At 38.1% G+C, this 20,346-nt stretch overlaps 2 protein-coding genes across 5 annotated transcripts in view; one reads left to right on the plus strand and one right to left on the minus strand.

Moving 5' to 3' along the window:
• LOC110093063 overlaps positions 1-13,455 on the plus strand; it is a 24,659-nt gene extending 11,204 nt beyond the window's left edge. For 3 of the 4 annotated variants that reach the window (XM_020817828.2, XM_020817827.2, XM_020817829.2), the window contains exons 2-8: positions 4,497-5,377; positions 5,462-5,756; positions 5,955-6,164; positions 7,593-7,766; positions 11,670-11,870; positions 11,970-12,083; positions 12,791-13,455. In XM_020817828.2, the coding sequence (XP_020673487.2) occupies positions 4,530-5,377; positions 5,462-5,756; positions 5,955-6,164; positions 7,593-7,766; positions 11,670-11,870; positions 11,970-12,083; positions 12,791-13,126 (2,178 nt within the window). In that variant the 5' untranslated portion in view covers positions 4,497-4,529 and the 3' untranslated portion in view covers positions 13,127-13,455. The remainder of the gene's footprint in view (positions 1-4,496; positions 5,378-5,461; positions 5,757-5,954; positions 6,165-7,592; positions 7,767-11,669; positions 11,871-11,969; positions 12,084-12,790) is intronic. The other variant, XM_028698102.1, reaches the window with a different exon arrangement.
• LOC114580489 lies at positions 454-3,420 on the minus strand. Its single transcript, XM_028698238.1, has one exon. It carries the CDS (start codon positions 3,418-3,420, stop codon positions 454-456), a length of 2,967 nt encoding a protein of 988 aa, XP_028554071.1.
• Positions 13,456-20,346: the final 6,891 nt, after the last annotated feature.

Consider the following 20,346-nt stretch of genomic DNA (forward strand, 5'->3'; position numbering starts at 1 on the left):
GTGGAGGGGGGGGCGGGGGAGGGGGCGGGGGGGGGGTGGGGGGAGGGGGGGGGGGCGGGGGGCGAGAGAGGGAGGAGAGGTGGGGGGGGAGAGGGGGGATGGGGGGGGGGGAGGGGGGGGGGGAGGGTGGGGGAGGGGGGGAGGGGGAGGGGAGGAGGGGGGTGGGGGGAGGGAGGGGTGGGAAGGGGCGGGGGGGGAGGGCAGGGGGAGGGGGAGGAAGGGGGGGGAGGAAAGGGGGGGCGGGAGGGGGGGGGAGAGGGGGGGGAGATGATGGGGGGGAGGGGGGGGGGGGGAGGTGGGGGGGGTGGGGAAGGTGGGGAGGGGGGGAGATGAAAAGCGGAAGGGCCATGAAGCCTGAAGAAAGCCATGGCTAGTGCCCGGTTTGGCACTTCCAGATTTCAACCAACAGTTTGTGATGAGCTGAGCTTCAGGAGGATGGTTTGGGAGCGGTACTCATGCAGAATCAAGCGCATTGCTTTCTTCAGCCGAATCTACAAATAGAGCAAGGCTAAAATCAGTTATGAGCGGAACTGATGGCCATTGTTGAAAATTGTCCTTTTTTAACTGATCAGTCAAAGGACCTGCTATGGAACCATAGCCCTTGATGAACCTCCTGTAGTAGCCCGTAAGTCCCAAAAATCCCCTTAGTCCTTTAAGGGATTTTGGTGTAGGCCACTTCACCATGGCCTCTATCTTGGTGGTGTCAGCTGCCACCCCACTCTCTGAAATGATGTGTCCCAGATACTCCACCTCCTTCTGAGCGAAAGAACACTTCTTCTGGTTGGCATATAGCTGATGCTCCAATAAGGTCGTGAGTACCACCCCAAGATGGGTGATATGGTCCTGCAGAGATTTGCTATACACCAATATATCATCAAAAAAGACTAAAACAAACCTCCTCAAGTAGGGCTGGAAGACCTGATTCATCAGGGCTTGGAAAGTGGAGGGAGCGTTAGTGAGCCCGAACGGCATCACCAGAAACTCATAATGGCCCTCATGTGTTCGGAAGGCCGTCTTCTGAATGTCTTCAGTCCTCATCCTAATCTGGTGATAACCAGACTTCAAGTCCACCTTGGAGAAGATGGTGGCTCCTCCAAGTTCATCCAAAAGTTCATCTACCACAGGAATAGGGAACTTGTCCAACACAGTCTCCTTGTTGAGGGCCCGGTAGTCTACACAGAATCGCCAACTACCGTCTTTCTTCTTCACTAAGAGTGCAGGACTGGAAAATGGGCTCACACTAGGCTGGATCACCTGAGCCTCCAACATCTCTGCTACCAACCTCTCAATCTCCTCCTTCTGAGCATGAGGATATCTGTAGGGTCTCACGCTGACGGGTGCTACCCCGGTCTTCAACACAATAGCATGCTCCCTGGATCTGACAGGTGGTAACCCCTGGGGCATCTGAAACACGGAGGAGTGCTGCTGTAGAAGGTCCTGGATCACCTCAGGTATGACTTCTGGCTCTCTTTCTTCCTCCCTGCCCACTTGCTGTAGTTCTATCAAATAGCCCTCTCCCTCATCTCTCAAAGTCTTGAAGATGGACTTCAAGGCCACTCTGGCTCTGCATAAACTGGGGTCTCCCTGTAGTGTCACTTTCCTGCTCCCCTTTCCATACTCCATGTATAACTTCTTCCAATTCACCTTCATCTCACCCAAGGACTGGAGCCACTGCATCCCGAGTATCACGTCAGTGCTTCCCAAGTCCAACAATAGAAAGTCTTGCACTGTCTCCTCCCCTTGCAATGTGAGGGTCACTCCCTTACACTGCCCGCTACAGCGCTCCTTCTTCCCCGTGCCCAAAATAACTCCTACCCCTCTCCCTTGGGTCACCGGTAGTCCCACCCTCTCCACCAATCTGCAAGCTATGAAGTTGTGGGTGGCCCCACTATCAATCAAAACCATCACCTTGTACCCTGCAATCTCCCCTTCCAGCTTCATGGTGGAATGCGATGTCAGTCCGGCTATGGAGTTGAGTGAGACCTCCACCATAGCCAAATGATGGTGCTCTTCCTCCTCTCCATCCTCCTCATTTGCCCCTGTGTCTCCTTCCTCCTCCTCTGAATCCCCCACTATGATCACATGTAGTGTCTTCTCCTTACACCTATGTCCTGGTGTAAACTTCTCATCACATCGGTAGCAAAGGCCCTTGGCCCTTTTTTCCTTCAGCTCTGAATCAGTCAATCTTTTGAACCCCCCTTGGTTCACTGCCATAGTGGTTTTCTCCTTGGCTACCTCCCTAGGAGGAAGGATGGTAGCCGCCTTTGGGCCTCCTGTCATGAGTGGTGGTCGGTAAGTGGGGTAAGATACCCCTGATCTCCTCGGTGGCTCCACCTTCAGCTTGTCCTCTACCAGCTGTGCAGTCTCCATTATCTTCACTAACCCATGTGGATCAACTACTCTGATGGCTGCTCTGATGTGGGGCTTCAACCCCTTCATGAAATTCCCCTCCAAAAGGTCATCTGGAATCCCTCTTAATCGGCCTGAGAGTAGCTCAAAGTGCTCCCTGTACTCTGCCACTGTGCCCTCCTGCACTAGAGCCAGAAACTGCTCATAGTATGTACCCTCGCTAGACACCCGGAATCTATGAAGTAGGAGGTCTTTGAACTCCTCCCAACTCCTAACATGTTGTCTCCCTTCAAGCCATTGAAACCAGGCCAATGATTTTCCCTCCAAACATATCGGAACCGCCATCAACTTTTCCTCTTCTGTGACGCCATTCACTGCAAAGTAGCGCTCCACCCTGTAGATCCACCCATAAGCATCCTCTCCTTCAAAAATAGGAAGCTTTAATTTTCTCATGCGGTTGTCGGCTCGGTTGAAGGGTCTTCCATCTCCCCATGTCCCCTGAGTGAATCCCTCCCCCGGTGGTCTTCCCCTCCTCTCCCCCGGGTAAGGATTTTGGATCCCCCGCCATGGTGGTTCTCTTGGCTCACCATAACCCATGCCGTAGTCATCCCTTCTTCCTCCCTGCTCCCACGTGGCACGGTTCCCTTCCGGAAATCCCCCCATCTGATTCGGCCACCCTTCACGTGTGCTGTGGAGGCCCACCGAGCCCATGTGTGGCCGGCCCCCTTGACCACCGGTCATTCCCCAAAGGCCGCCCACTCCAGACCCTTCTCCCCCTTCCCTTGGCCATTGCCCTTGCATGCCATTTTCACTCTGATTTACTCCTTCTTCCCTAATTGGGAAATTAGGGTTAGGGTTAGGGTTAGGGTTTGTCACCGGAGATTTCCCTTTTTCCTTAGGATTTGATGGAACAACTTGGGCTTCTAACAATTTCCGGATCATCTCTTCCATTCCCCCAAATCTCTCCTCTAGGGTTGAGAATTTTCCCTCCAACGAAGAAAGTTTCTCACCCACTTCCTCTTTCAATTGGCCCATTTCCCCCTCCAAAACTTCTACCTTCTTTGATGCCATGCCGTCTAGGATCGAGAGCTCTGATACCAAATTGATACGCCCTAGGGTTTCACAATTTCGGTTTTGCCCTAATTTCCCCCAAAAGAGAGGAAGTTCTCCACCAAAACCAAGGAGAAATAATCACAAGATTGTTGAGATGAAAAACAAGAACATTTGCATTAGACATCCAAGAGAAAACAAGATATGTTTGTCCACTTCGAGAAGGACAAGATCTCCCACAAGAAAACCCTAGAAAAGAACAAGAAGGAAACTAGAAGAAGAAAACTAGAAAGAGAATACACTTTTCATAATGCCTCCAACTAAACCCTAATGGCCCCCTTCATACAATCCAAAAGTCCCTCACATCCCCAAATTACCCCCACTTAAGTGGGTGGGCCCCTTTTTGTCCAGCCGGTCCGCCCGCCTCCCATAAGTGAACCGGTCCATCAAAGTTTGAGTAGCTCGAATGATAGATAAGGTTAGAGAGCTTCCTTAGATGGCTTAGTCACATAAAATGTCGCCTTTCTGATGACCCGGTTAGAAGAGTAGATGTATTAGATGTAGCTTATGTTAAGAAAAGTAAATGTTGTCTTAAAAAGAATTGGTTGGAAAGACTTATAAATGGCATTTTTTTTATTAGATTTAAATGAGAATTTAACTTTTAATAGGAATAAATAGAGAAAAAATGATTCATGTAGCCGATCCCAGGTTGTGAGATAAAGGCTTGATGTAATTGTTGTTATTGTTTTATTTGCATGTATGTGGTTAACAGTCTCTTTGCACGTTAAACTGATATCTTTGTACTATATGTGGTTGTGGGACTCCCGCTGAATTATTGTAGAACCCTTAAGATTGGCTTAAATGCAGAGTTGTTGCTTGAAATGTCTGGAAGCAGTTTCTATGCGACTTGCATGCTTTTTAAAGGAGTCTTTCTGCTTATTTAACTGTTATTTTTTAGAAAATTCTTGTTTTTAGTTTGTAAGAGGGCAGTAGACTGTGATTTACATGAAAGATCTTTCATCTTGTCTTGTACCTTTATGTGTTGTCTGATTGATGTTATATGTAATATTGCTGGATTGCTCTCGTGTGTTCATCAGGTTATCACCGAGTCATTGGAAGAGTTTGAAATTATGGCTATAAATCATGGAGATGATATGCACAAGTTAGAAGTCAAAGCAAGTGCTTGTGATACGGGATCAAAAGAGAATGGGATGGAAAGAGATGACCATTATACAGACATCGAAATAGAAGATAAACACGGAAATGAAGTAGACTCGGATTATGAGCCAGCAAAAGATTCTCTTTCATCACATAGTAATGAAGATGGCAAGGTAAAAAGGAACTCCAGAGTTCCCAAAAAACTTTCAAAGAAAGAATCGGGTGAAAGCTATCTTCGCCCAACTAAAGTTAGCAGTAATCGTCAAGAACAGAAGAAGCTGCAGTTTAGGACATCAAATAATGGATCCAAGAGATCTCAAAAGCCCACTAAGGTTGCTTCCACCCACAAAAGCCTTGACAATAAAAAACCAGAGGATGCCACATTTCCTTCAAGACCTTCATCTGAAGTATCAGAGGAAATTGATGATAAGACTATTGAAGAGGTCAAGGAGATAGATGTAGATGATGCTCCTGTTTGTGATCAAAGCGGTGGAACTGATGACTCCGTTGCTGATACGGAAGAGAACAACCTTGATGATGACAAGGTGTGTGCTTATCAAAAGATTGAAGATATGGAACTCAAAATTGAGAAGCTTGAAGAGGAGCTCATGGAAGTTGCTGCACTTGAGATTTCTCTTTACTCGGTGGTACCAGAACATGGAAGCTCAGCACATAAGATCCATACACCTGGGCGACGTCTTACTAGGCTATACATTCATGCCTGCAAGCATTTGAGCCAGGACAAGAGGGCAAGTATTGCTAAGAACATAGCTTCAGGGCTTGTTTTGATTGCCCGATCCTGCGGAAATGATGTGCCTAGGTACTGATGCTGTGTAACTGCAAATCTGTATGCATTTCTGCATTGATTTCAAAGGCCGTGTACAACCTTCCTTTCATTTTGCAGGTTGACTTTTTGGTTATCAAACATTGTTTTCCTAAGGGGGATTATTACTCAAACTTTTGGTCATTTATCTCCATCAAGTATGATTATGAGATCTTCAGATTCAAATAGTTCAAACAAATCGGCCAGTAAACTACAATCTCTGAAATGGAAAAACATCTCTGGGGGTAAGCAAGGAAAGATGCTTTGTCTTGTGCCCAAACTAGACGATTGGCAGGAGACGAGCACATTTATAGCTGCACTTCAAAAGATTGAGTCTTGGATATTCTCCAGGGCTGTTGAATCAGTTTGGTGGCAGGTATAAGACTTAAACATTGTATGCTTTTCCTTTGATGGTTTTTGTTCTAATTAACGCATAGCAATTTAACATGTGAAATATTGATCATTAGGTTTGATATTTGTGATGATTTTGTCTCTCAGTTACTCATGATTAATAATAATCTAATTGGTCCTATACTTCATCATGTACTCTAGTCTACTTCCACTCTTTTTTCAGGCCTTGACTCCACACATGCAGCCTCCAGTTGAGGATTTTTACCAAATAAAAGGAGTAGGCAAACTGTTAGGGCCTGCTTTGGGCGATCCTCAGCAAGGAAATTTTTCTGTTGATTTATGGAAGAGTGCCTTTCACGATGCATTCTCTAGGCTTTGCCCTGTTCGAGCTGGGAGGCATGAGTGTGGTTGCTCGCCTGTGTTGTTAAGACTGGTGCATTTCCATTTTCAATTTTTATTTTATATTGGCACGTAAAAATAGTTCTAGTTGTTTTACTGGAGTTGTTTAATGATATAATTTGTTTATACAAAATAAAAAGTTAGTTATATTTAACTTTTTAAGTTCGGTTGTGTTTAAAAGCTGATCCACTTAATTATATTTTAATATTTTTAACTGGATTTATTTTTTATCATTATTTGCTATAAATTAGCATGAAAATTTATCCTTATTTCATTAATTAAGATATGTTTATCTTTTGATATAAAGTAAAATGAAAACTATATGTGAAATTTTTTAATGATATATCAATACAAATGCATGATTTATTTTATTAGTGTTCTTGCACTTTGAATATCTATCAAATTTCTTCTATTATTTCATCAAAAAATGGCATTTAAGAATTTTCTCTAACTTATTCTCAGATCTCTTTTGATTCCAATTTTTCCATGGTTTGTTAAACTAATGATTTTGGATTCAAATCTATATGTTGATAATATAGGAACCTTATAAACAATAATGGTTAAATAAGCAAGAGAAAGGTTGGTGAGAGAGAATGATAAGCTAGAGTGAAAGCTAATGGATTTCACTAGATTCTAGAAAGTAAGATACTTGAGCCAAGGTGATTTAATGTGTCATGCTCACCCTTCCATTATTTTTATAAGATCGGGTCAAGACACAATGCTACAAGAAATGCTACTTTTGAATTACATAAGTCATAAGTACATTAAAGTTTCATTTGGGGTAGCTTTTAATCACTATTTTCTCATTTCTTTTAAAACTTTTTATACTAAAAGGTTCCTGTAGAAAGCAACAAGAAAATTGTCCCAAGCAAAGCCTAAAGGCTTAAAAAAATTATTGAAGTAAAATATTCGAGTCTTGCAGCCAAAAATACATAAAGAATGTTAATTACTCAATGGAGGCTAAATCAATGGGATGTTGCTTACCAAATTCACTTAAATTTGTTTAATGTTGGCGAGTAAATTAATTGTTTGGTCAAATTGCCTTGGTGAGTTGGGTTGAGTTGCTTTCAAGAAATACTTGAATGCTTGTTGGATGACTAGGCCTGGTCGGTCATTAGGTTGAATACACTGGAATTGGATGTTCTGATCAACTTGAATTCAGAGGTGAGTTTGGTATAATCCTGGCAACATCAAGAGATTGATCATTCTGATTCGACCAACTAACCTTAAACATGGTCTAGTGAGCCAGCTAACTTGACTTTAACCCAATCTAGGTGATATGAGGGTGCACAGATGATACCTTTTTTCCTTGGAATTATTTGATGATACCATTTATTTGTGTGATTAACTCTTCGCATGCGATTCTCGCTGCTTCCCTATCATAGCCACTAGAGTGAACACTTGAGCTTCAAGCAAGCTGTTTTATTTGGTTAGACTAACCATTACCTTTTATTTTTCACAGGTAATGGAACAGTGTATCAATAGATTAGATGTAGCCATGTTTAATGCCATTTTGCGGGAATCAGCAAATGAGATTCCGACAGATCCAGTGTCTGACCCTATTGTTGATCAAAAAGTTCTTCCGGTTCCTGCTGGAGATTTGAGCTTTGGATCTGGCGCTCAGCTTAAAAATTCTGTAAATTCTACTTCAATTAAGCTTTTAATATTCTCTGATACATTTATTTCATTTACTGTAGTTCTACAGTATACAACTCTTAACTATGTAAATCGAATTGTTCTTTTACAGATTTAGTGCTTGTTTTCTTGTTTCCATTCTTGTTATCATGTGATGGTAATAACCAGTATATTTTTGGCCGCGTAGGATTTCGTTACAAAAAAAAAAAGTTAAAATGGTCCCATGTCATTTTAGTCACGCCCTAGACTACTATAATAGACTATAAATCTATTCAATTTAGTTTATTGATTCCTCAAATATGATTTAATTAGTTCTTTTGTTGGATCATTTTAGATTAGATTTGAGCAGTTAATGGATTATTTTTGATGCAGGACTACTTAGATGACATGCTCATGGATTCATGTGGGCATTGCACAACTAGTAGATTAGAACAATTTCGAAACTAAATTACAAGCAATTTTCAAACGACGATTAAAACAAATGAGTGGATCAATTGCGTAGGCTAAATCACATGCTTCAAGTTTGAGCTATCAAAATAATTGAGAAAATAAAAGCAATATAGAATAGTAGTTTTCAAGTTAATCCCTAATCTAACAACGAGATTTAGGATGCATAGAAAGAACGCTCAATTCCTATGAATTTACTAGGCTTAGCAAGAGCACTTGGATGAGTCTTTGCGATTACAATCAAGCCAACGAGAATTTAGACCTCCAACAAATAAGACACAAGTGAGAAAAGAAACCTTTGCCAAAGGGATGTGGAGATCTTTCACTCAAGGCTTTCAACATGCTCGTTGATGGCTTCCGTTAGAACGCACAAGATGCCATCCACGTCCTCTTCAATAGTATGTTCAATCTCTTTCTCCTTGATGATGTACTCAGATGTCTTGTGAAGAAAGAAGCTTCTCTTGTTTTGTGGGAGGGAAAGGGCCAAATGCTGGAATCTGAAATTGGTTTCAGATTCTTGTCAGTAGATTATGAAAATTTAGTAGAGAAGAGCCAAGAGGGTCCGTGGAAAATTCAGCCAGCAGCAGGTATTGGCTTCCAACTCTTCTCACGAGGAGATCAAGCACTATGGAGGAATTTCTAAGGAGATCCCAATAGGAAGGTTGGCTGTTACGGGTGAGAGGAGAAATCCAGAAATTTGTTTCCTAAATCATAATGAGAATATAGGAAATATTAAAGAGGTGGACTTGAAGAAAAAAATCGGCTCAGGGAATTTCTTTCCAAAACCCAAACGTGGAATAGGAAAGAAATAAAGCATGTTTGATTTTGGATATTTCGACCAAGAGCAACAGAAATAAGTTGAATTATTTCTAAATGTACTTAACAGGTAATTAGGAAATAAATCCCGATTTTGCTCATATGATGGCCGGCGGCATCCAAGGATGAGGGAGGGATTTGTAAACACAAGTGTAGGAAAAAATCTTAATAATCATCCATTAACCCAAAACAAAGGAAATGACGCTATAAATAGCCGGGTACAAAGACTCAAGAAAATAAAAGACCAACTTGCCCTTTGGGCTTACATGCGACCACTCCCATGAAAGGGGTACAAAGGGAAATAATAACGACACCTAAGAAAATAAGAAAATGCATAAATAAAATAAAATACAATCATGACTCAGAAATACAAGGACTCGATCATGATCGTAGATCGGCGGCCACGTCTCTGATAAACCTTCCACGCTGATCTGATGTCCCCATCAAATTTGGATTAAGTTTGAGAATTCTATGAACTAAATGGGACAAATTAGACTATCTAGGACTAAAATAGCTCCTCGTAAATGATCTAAGGAACATTTTTGACATCTTGCTCATTTAGATACAGTTAGTTTAATGTGGCAAAATGAGAATGTTAGGATGAATTTTCTTGAGGAAGGATGAACTCTGAATAACTCAAATTAAAGCAATTGTCATTGTACAACTCTTGGTCATCAGGTTATAAAGCATTTACTTAGTTGTTTTTGTGCATGTATAAAATGTTGATAGATGTGTTGATGAGTAGATAGACTACTGTGTAAATAGAGAGGAATGAAAAGGGATAGAACAAAATGTATATCCCATATTAATGTTCTTATTGGCAAGTATAATGATAAATTAGATTTAAACCTTTATTCAGAAAGAAGCATATAGTGTACTGCTTATTTATTTATTTTTTCTTCATTTGATCTTAAAATTGACATAAATAGGTAAGTACTAATCCAGAATTTTCATTGATGGATAGAAAACTGATGTCCTGCTTATGCTCTCTAGCTGCTCTTTTTTGGCATGTTACTCTGTTGAGTGCTCTTCAATCAAAACTTCTAGAACCAGTCGTTTCATTTTTTCTTAATCTCTCAATTGATTTCTATGCATGAACATATTTTGTTACTTCAATCTATTTATATTATATCTATTAGAGAGGCTTTAAAGAAAATGAAGTGTGGAAAAGCAGTTGGACCTGATGATATTCCAATAGAGGTGTGGAAATACTTTAGGAGATGAAGGAATTTTTTGGTTTACGAAACTTTTCAATATTATTTTGAAGACAAAAGATATCCGATGAGTGAAGGAGTATGATGATTCATTTTTTTAAGAATAAAAGTGAAGCACAAGAGTGTGCGAATTATAAAGAAATTGAGTTAATGTGTCATACTTTTAAAACTTTGGGAGAGAGTTATTAAGCATTGGTTACAACGTGATACTAATGTTTTTCAAAATCAATTTAGATTCATGTTTGGTAGGTCTACTATGGAAGCTATATATTTATTGAGAGGTTTGTTGAAGAAGTATTGGGAGAATAACGAGGATCTACATATAATATTTATTGATATAGATAAAGCATATGATAAAGTTCCATGAGAAGTGCTATGGAGTGTTTTAGAACAGAAGTGTTATTAATGCTTATACTCAAGTTATTAAGGATATGTATGATGATGCTGTTGTGTTCAAATACAAGGAAGTTGGACCACATATTTTTTTCTATTTCAATTGGATTACATCAAGGATCAGCTTTAAGACCATATCTTTTGGCTTTTGTCATGGATGTTCTTACTAGAAATTTGTAGGAGGATGTACCATAGTGTATCCTTTTTGCTAATGATATTATTCTTGTTGATAAGATTACATAAGGAGTTGAAGGTAATAGATTTAATGGGGGGATTGTGACTTTGGGCGATCAAGTCATTGATAAAAGTACACATTTTAGATATCTCGGGTCTATTTTTCCACAGTGATGGTGAAATAGATGGGGATATTATTAGTAGAATTTAAGTTGAATGATTGAAGTGGAGGAATATATCGAGCTTGTTGTGTGATAGAAAAGTACCTCTCAAACTTTAGGGAAAATCCTATATAATGGTGGTGAGACTTGCAATGCTTTATGGCACAAACTATTGGCCATTTTAAAAAAAGCATTCAATTAAGTTAAGTGTTGCAAAGATGAGGATGCTCAAGTGGATGAGTGACTTTGCTCTTAGTGATAGAATGTGAAACGAGCATATACGTGATAAGGTTAGAGTAGCTCTAATGACAGCTAAGATTAGAGAGAGTCGTCTTAGATGGTTTAAAATGTTGGCATTTTGATGACAGGATTAGGAGAGTAGATTATTAGATTTGGCCTATTTTAAGAGAGGTAGACTTACAAAGATTTGATTAGATAATGTTATAAATGACTCTTTTTTTTAGATTTAAATGAGAATTTGACTCTTAATAGGATACAATAGAGAAAAAAGATTCATTCAGCCAGCCCATATAGTGGGATAAAGGCTTAAGTTGTTGTTGTAATCTATTTTTATTATACCTACATTTTGTGATACAGAAACTAATCATGTGATTCTTGTATGGATTTTCATTTAACATTATGACAAGGAATAGGTATTTCAGGTTTGCTATTTTTTGAACGGTGTTCATTTAACAACAGATTGGCAGTTGGTCTAGATGGCTAACTGATTGGTTTGGCATGGATGTGGACAATTCTGTTGACGATGAAGGAATTGATAACAAGGATGATGATAGAACAACAAAGGATACTAAATCCAAATGCTTTGGTCTCCTCAATCAGCTCAGTGATCTTTTGATGCTTCCTAAAGATATGCTTCTTGAGAGGAAAATAAGGAAAGAGGTGAAATTTTGGATTAATACTGTGATTGTCTGATCAACATTATATTTTTCAGTTAGAAATATTTCCATGAGCTTATATTTATATTTCTATGATATTAAGGTGTGCCCCTCGATTGGTTTGCCCTTATTAACACGGATATTGTGCAACTTCACCCCTGATGAGTTCTGTCCAGAACCTGTGCCGGGTATTGTCCTTGAAGAGCTTAACTCTGAGGTATGGTCCAGAAATGAAAATTATCGACACCTCATTTGTTATAATTATGGTCCTGAAATAAGGAGAAACATCTCATTTGAGGATTTCAAAATTTAATTTTTTTTGGATTATATATATTAAGGAAATAATACAAATTTAAGCCAGAGCTTAAAATATTATAGGCAGTAAAGGGGCTATTTTGTGGCAAGATTTATATAGTATTTAAACTTAATCTTTTAAAATGGCTGAAAAAGTTATTTTAAATCCTGCAATTTTCTAAATCTTGTGTTTCCTCTGTTTCACTTAAATTCTTGGATTTACTAAATCCGGGAATTGGGCAGATTTAATTTAAATATGGATATTTTGACAATTTTTTTTTTCTCTTTCAAATATGATAATCTCATCAATGCCTTTACCAATGAACACTCATAGCGACATTTTAACTTATTTATTTATTTTTTATCATTTTTATGGGGTTGGTTTTAGGTTGGATCATAAAGGGGACAAAGATGATAAAGATGAGAGTTTTAAATGTTGTGCATTTTCAAGTTAATCTTGATAACTAATATTAATTTACTATAAAATATTAAATTAATATTATTTTTTGTTTAATTTAATTGAATTTAAATTCTTTTGTTTATTTAGTTTATTCAATATATTTTGAGCTTTTGATTGTTTACTCCTTATCTTACACGACCCTGTTGTGGCAATCATCGCTTGTCCATCAGTCTCTAATAGAGGAAAGACTATCAGACAATGAACACCAAAACAACAATTTCCCATTTGCCGCTTCTCCGGTCGCATACTCCCACCCCAACCTTTCTAATTTGGCCTTAAAGGTGGCAGAGTTTGATGCCCAGTCCTCAAATTTGCAGAGGAAGACATCAATGGCGCAGAGGAAGGGCTATACCAGCGATGAAGACTTTGATGATCTGGATGATCCCCTTGCCTCCATAATTGAACGAACTCCTCCAGTTTCCCCAGCAATATCAGGAGATAAGGCCATGCAAAACTCATTATCAAGCGTGAGGCACAAACTCCTACGTGATGTGTGGTGCGAGTGAGCACTTTCATGCTTGATTGTTTGTAAGATATGAGGTATATAGTATTATCTGTATATCTGTCTTGTACGAAAGCTTTAGGTTCAGTTTAGATTATTTTCTAAAACTCTGCGTTGTTGCGCTTGTTGAGAATCAGATTTACTTGGATTGCTCGCCAAAAAGCTGCCGTTGGGTAGCAAGAAGGTGAAATTGTTTTTTAGAAGGAAAAGAGAATCTATGTAGTATTATTGTTGTAGATTGTAGAATTCTTCCCATACTTTCTTTTGTCTGATGGAATAGCTTATTGATAGAATGTATGCAAGGTGAGGATTGCCAGCTGCTTAAAGAACTTCTATAAATATTTTCTTTTGAGTGGTAGGTTTGCTGGTGATTTAAGTACAATTTCAAGCAAAAACAATTTGCTGATGTAAGTAAAGCATCAAATCTTTGGTTTACAGAAGCACAAAAGAAAAAAATGGATAAAGACGAAATGAGCTGTTTGGTTTTCTAGGATATTCAATATTCAACCCCTGAAACGAGCAAAAGCTCTAATTTTATCAAAATATGCTATCTGAAATCATAATGATTTTAAGATATCATTACTAGTAGTGTAGTGTGATGGGGGTTGGGAAGTGTAATTTTGAATTATAGAAAAAAATGTTTAAGGCTCTATCTTCTTTAAATAATACTTAATTTTTTTAATATATGAAAAATAACAAATCACTCTTAATATATGCAAGTATATATGTTGAATCAAGTAATAAAATGATAGTGTTAAACCCATGAAAAAGTATATTCTTGAATAATCAATTACTATAGTTTACTCTAATTGTAAAATTAGTTTTTTGAAATAAAAATGTTGATTATGGAGATTTAATTACTAACTAAAAATGATAAAAATAATGGATACTATTTAAATTTTCTATCATTATCACTACATATAGTTGATATTTTCACATCTTAATTTCCTTTGAATCAACCTGGAGAAATTTTCAAATTTCTCAAATTATTCATTTTTTATGTTCTAGGAAATTTAATGTAGGTATATAATCACATATCCAAAAGACTTCTAACCTATGCTGGCGGTACTAACTAGTTCAAACAGGTCTTTGTCGATGATTTTTAAAGGCCTAAATGTGTTGATGTCCTTAATGGGATGAAATAATGTTTTGACCTATTTTCCTAATTGAGAGACATCATAAAGATAGTCCTTAAAGAATTCTAGTTTGAGTATGCCTCTAACTTGATTTTTTTGGGTGATTTTCCTAAGAGTTTTCATGTCCCTATGTTATAGGTAGGATTCAGCAACAATAGATGTTAAACATACATAATTTGAATAATCAACACAATTCAAATTAGCATATAAACATTTTTTTTTAATTATTTTACATTCTAAAATGATATTTCTATTTATGCTGATTAAACACTCAGTAAATTGAAATTTAATGTCAAAGTCTTTATCACATAATTGACTGATGCTAAAAAAATTATGCTTTAATCAATTTACTAGTAAAATATTTTTAATTATAAAATTATTTGAGTTTCTAATTATACTTGAGCCCACCACTTTCTTGATTGTGTTGTCTTCCAGTGTAACCTTATCTCTTACCCTAGCCTCTAGCGTAATGAATTTCTTCGAATCTCCAGTCATATGTCTTGAGCATCCACTATCTAGGTACCACATACTTTCACTAGGCCTTTTGTGAGAGCACCCCTACAATGTCAATTAGAGATTAGATTTGTGAACCTAAGTGAGTTTTGAAAGTGCTCTGATACCACTTGAAAGTTCGTTAGGGATGTTAAGCCCTATGAACTTAGTCACAAGCTAACCAAGAGAGGGGGGTGAATTGGTATTTTAAAAATTTCTTTTCACAAAGAACAAAAATCACATAAACCAAAATCACACCACGAGAAAAATAAATGCGGAAATTAAAATGCGTAAGCAAGAAAACAAGAACAAAGAGATTTATAGTGGTTCGGTCAACTTGACCTACGTCCACTCCTTGGAGGCACCCTCCAAGTATTGCACTACAAACGTGACTCTCCTTTAGCCCCTAAGGCTAAGAGGAGAAGCCTTCACAAGAACCTCCTTTTTGCCACCCCGGCAAGGCAGAGAACATATCTCCTTTTGCTTCCTCTGGAAGCTGGCAGAGAACCAACAACCAGATGCTTACTCCTTACCTCTACCGACCCTTCCATGGACGAGAAACTCTAGACGAAGAAGAAGCATAGCGATCCTTGAACAACCCTTGTGAATCCCCTCATAAGCTCCCCCTCACAAAATCCTCTCTCTCTCCCTCTCTCTCTTTCTCTCCTCAAGGCCTTCTCAGGTCAAGACAGCAGCCAAATGTTTTTCAAAACGTTGAACAAGAGCTCTTAAATAGAAGAGCTTCAAAGGAGCTCATTAATTGCAAGTTGTCGAGAATATCGTCCAGGCCGATATGGACATCGGCCTGGCCGATCAATACAAAACTCAGAAGATCGGCCAAGAGCAATCGCCAGCTTGAATGCACAAAACAGGGAAGATCTTAACAAAATGCTGATCGTCTAGCGCCGATCATCACTGAACGTCCGGCTGATCAGTTCTAGATCAGAGGAAAATCAGACCAGCAGCATCGACCTGAATTAGAGCTGGTCGATTATTTATCGTCCTAGTAACCAAGTTTTTGAATAGATCTCCTGGCTGATCCTGCGATCGTCCAGGACGATATGATCGTATCATCGTCCTTAATTACTCCTTGATTTCTTGATCAATTAAGGCATATTTGAGAATATCGTCCAGGCCGATCAATATACGTCCTGACGAATAATTAAAAATAATATATCTTAATTGTCTATGGGCAACTTCATCCTGTTCTGAGCTTATCGTCCTGTGGCCGATTTTAACTTTAATGACGCTGCCTTAATAAATTCATATTTAGACTTTCTGTTTTAGTCCTGATCGTCCAGACGGATGTAAATATCGTCCTACGCGATCTGAGTAAAAATAGAAATTCTAATCTCTCAAGTGTGTTGTTCGGGTTTACTTGCATCCAGTCTCTTTGACAATTATAAATAGACTCAAGAAGAGAAAAAATAAAGTACAGACTGACTCAACCCTAAACCTACGCAATCTTGAACTGGCTTCGTCTGTTCGTCCAATCTTTGATTCCTGAAAAGTTAGAAGCAACAAGCAGTCCAAGAGAATCAACAGTGTTTGTCATTCATCAAAACATAAGTCATGAAAATAGATTTGCAACAATCTCCCCCTTTTTGATGATGACAAACAACAAGTAGGAAAAACTCAGAGAAAAACAAATTCACTAGAAATTCAAAGTTACAAGCACATACCCTTTTCCTACCACATCCTACTCCCCCTTTTGTCATCACAAAAAGAGAGTCCTAGACACACAAAAGAAAAAGTAAATAGAAATTAAAACAAACCACAAGACAAACTACAAAAAATAGAAAACAGAAAACACAGACTAGAAAAATGAGGGATCCTGGTCATCAGATAGAGGTGGTGGAGAAGGAACTCAAGGGAGAGCCGAAATAGCTATTGACTTGAACTGTTGAACTTTAATATCATTAAAAATACAAATGCTAAAACTCGGAATAGAAATAATCAATCAGGTATAATCAACATAGTGCATCTCACTCCCTTGGTTTCCAAATGACAATCCAATGGGAGAATGTTTGATTAATTAAGGGAACAACATCATCATCAATGACAAAGAAACTATACCATAAAATATATAAAATCAAGCGACAACTTGAACCAGAATTGAAAGGTGGTAGCAACAATGCAATAAAATGACATAAAATTAGGAGTCATAGAGAGTTCAGATTTCTAATTCTCGTTGAAGAAAATAACATTAAAGTAGCCATATAACAAAGAGGAGAGAGTCCCTCATTGCCAAGACTTTTTTTTTCTCTTGTAAATTTGGATGAAAATTTACCTAAAGATATGACTATCAATCCTTCAGGATAAGTTGGAGCTCCTTATATTTTCTTAACCAAGGAAACCTTCGATGTATTTTGAGGAAGATGGTTGTTGAACTCGCACCCATCGTTGCTCTAGGGCACGATAAGGAGATGTTTCTCCGAGCAAGCTTTCAATAATCGCATAATAGAAATAAAACATCGAAGCGATACTGAATTTTAATTGAAGTTCGATGAAGTAATTTTATAATTTTTTTTAATCGAGCCAATCGACGAGCTTTTGAGTCAAGTTGGGCTCAACTTGAAATCGAACTCGAAACTCAATAAGCTCGACTTGCTAGCTCGTTAACAAGTCAAGTTTGAGCTAACTCGCAAATCAGCTTGACTCACTTACACCGCTAGTGTACACCACCCATCAAAAGAAAACACAAATGGTTGGGTACTTTCCTTGAAACTACCATTAATTGGGCAGTTTCAAGGGAAAAAAGAACCCAATAAAAACATGTACTCAAAACATAGTTTTTCTTCTCTTTAAATAAAAACACGTACTATTGATTTGGAGAAAGCATATGATAAAGTTCCAAGATAAGTGCTATGGATAGTTCTTGAAAAGTAAGGAGTTAATAACACTTATATTCAAATCATTAAAGATATGTATGCATAAGCTATTACTTATGTTCAAACACAAGGTGGTTTGACCAAGTATTTTCCTATTTTAGTTGGATTACATCAAGGATCAGCCGTAAGTCCATATATTTTTGCCTTAGTCATGGATGTTCTCACTGGACATTTGCAAGAGGATGTATCTTGGTGTATGCTTTTTGCAGATGATATTCTTCTTGTTGAAAAGACTAGAGAGGGAGTTGAAGGTAAATTTGAATTATGGATGTCAACCTTAGAGTCTAAAGGTTTTTGCTTGAGTATATCTAAAACTGAATATATAGAGTTAATTTTAATGGTAATAGACTTAGTAAGGAGATTGTGACTTTGGGCGATCAAGTCATTAATAAGAGTACATGTTTTATTTATCTTAGATCTATTGTTCAGAGTTATGGTGAAATTGATGGGGATATTATCAACATAATTCAAGTTGGATGGTTGAAGTGGAGGAATGCATCGGGCTTATTGTGTGATAGAAAAATACCCCTCAAACTTAAGGGAAAATTTTATAAGATGATGGTGAGACCTGCAATGTTGTACAGTGCCAAATGTTGGCCATTAAAAGAGAAGCATAATACTAAGTTAACTGCTACAGAGATGAGTATGCTCATGTAGATGAGTGGCATTACCCTTAAAGATAGGATACGAAACGAGCATATAAGTGAAAAAGTTGGAGTAGCTCCATTGGATGATAAGATTAGAGAGAGTCGTCTTAGATAGTTTGGTCATATAAAACAACAATCTTCTGATGACCCTGTTAGGAAAGTTGAGGTATTATATTTGATTAATGCTAAGAAAGGTAAAGGTAGACCTAAAAAGACTTAGTTAGAAAATATTAAAAATAATCCTTCTTCATTAGATTTAAATGAGAATTTGTCTTTCAACAGAATACAATAGAGAAAAAGGATTCATGTAACTGACACATATTATTATTATAAATACATTAATTAAATTTTAATTTCATAAATACATAAAATTTGTACGTTACATGTGACTGCTCGCTACTAAAAATCAAGAGATATCTGAGAAGCTTGTTAAATAACTTACATAATTGGCTATTTTCAATTTTTCACAGTTACAATTTCAATTACGTCTGTAGTATTAAATTTTTAAATATATATTTTAAATGTAAAGTAAAAAAATTTATTTAGCTACAATTATTCCTGGCAAAATTGTCTAGTTGAAATTTAAATTATAATAGATATAAAATTAGAATTATAGTTGACTTTGGACATTCATCCATCATATATTACTCTATTTACATATTTAACATCTAAAACTTTAATATTACATACATACCATCCATAATTTATTTTCATATTAAATATAAGTGTAAAAATGAAATATATGAATGTTAGGAAGAAAATATGAATAGTATATTTGATATTATAATAATATATGGTGGTATGTATGTAATATTAAAATTTTAGGTGTTAAATATATAAATAGGATGGTATATAGTATGTATGTTAATTTCCCTTCAAAATATTAGTAAATTTTTATTCAACGTAAATAAATTTCGGGCAACACTTTTGAACGTCCACAAAACTGCCAAAAATGTATAAAATTTTCTGTCTTTCGACTAGGGGTGTCAATTCGGGTCAACGGGTCGGGTTCAGGTCCAACCCGAGTTGACCCTGGCATAAACGGGTTGACCCAAACCTAACCCGTTTAGCTAAACAGGTGAAGATTTCCAACCCGAACAGGCTCATGCAGGTTATCGGGTTAACCCGACCCGACCCGCAAACCCGGGAACTTAGATCTGAGATCGGGATTCGGCCATGGCTCGGTTTGAGCTAGCCAGTGAGGGCGAGAGCTGCGCACAGCGCGCCTGCGTGAGCAATGCACCAATGTGAGCTAGTTGCTTATGGGCCTGTGGCGTGCCTAATGCGAGGCCATGGCGAGACCTAGTGCTCCGCCTCTGCAATTCGTATATTAGACACGATCACGCAAGGCGGTTCCACACTTCTGCGGTTCGACTGTTAGACGAGAGGAGGCGAGGGGACGAGGGCTAGGGCGAGACCGATCATTGGTGTTGCAGCATTGCGATTTGCATTTCTGATGCAAACACCGGCATTGCGACTGTTGGATCAACGGATGCAGCTATGCGAGGCAGTTTGGTAGCCGGGTCAATTTCGTGTAAGCGATTTAACCCGCACCCGACCCTTTTTCTGAACGAATAAAAAATTCAAACGCAAACCAGGCCCGTTTGTTAAACGGGTCGATCCTAACTCGATTTCCGAGTCAGATTGTCAAGTCAGGTCAATAATTGGAACTTTTATTGCATCCTCTGACCAGACGTAAATCTATGTTCGATCAGAGGATTGTTCCTTGATTTTTGCTCGGTATTTGATCGACATTGCTAGGTATTGTTTTATAATAACGAGGAATATCACTCTGGGAAGACCAATACCGAGCAATAACGAGTATTGCCAAAAAATATTGAGTTTTTCTATAAAAAACTCAGTATTTTTTAATACTACTCGGTATTGCTTGGTATTTTGTCTTCACATAATGATATTTCTCGTTATTATTGGTATTGCTTAGTATTTGCTCGGTATTTCTCGTTTTATGCCTGCGATCTTAGTGTCGGCCGAACATAGCTCTACGTGCGTTCACCGGACCAAATAAAAGTTCCAATAATTGACACCCCTAGTTTCAAC

Source organism: Dendrobium catenatum, unplaced genomic scaffold (assembly GCF_001605985.2).
Source record: "Dendrobium catenatum unplaced genomic scaffold, ASM160598v2 fragScaff_scaffold_1056, whole genome shotgun sequence".
Classification (NCBI taxonomy): Eukaryota; Viridiplantae; Streptophyta; class Magnoliopsida; order Asparagales; family Orchidaceae; genus Dendrobium; species Dendrobium catenatum.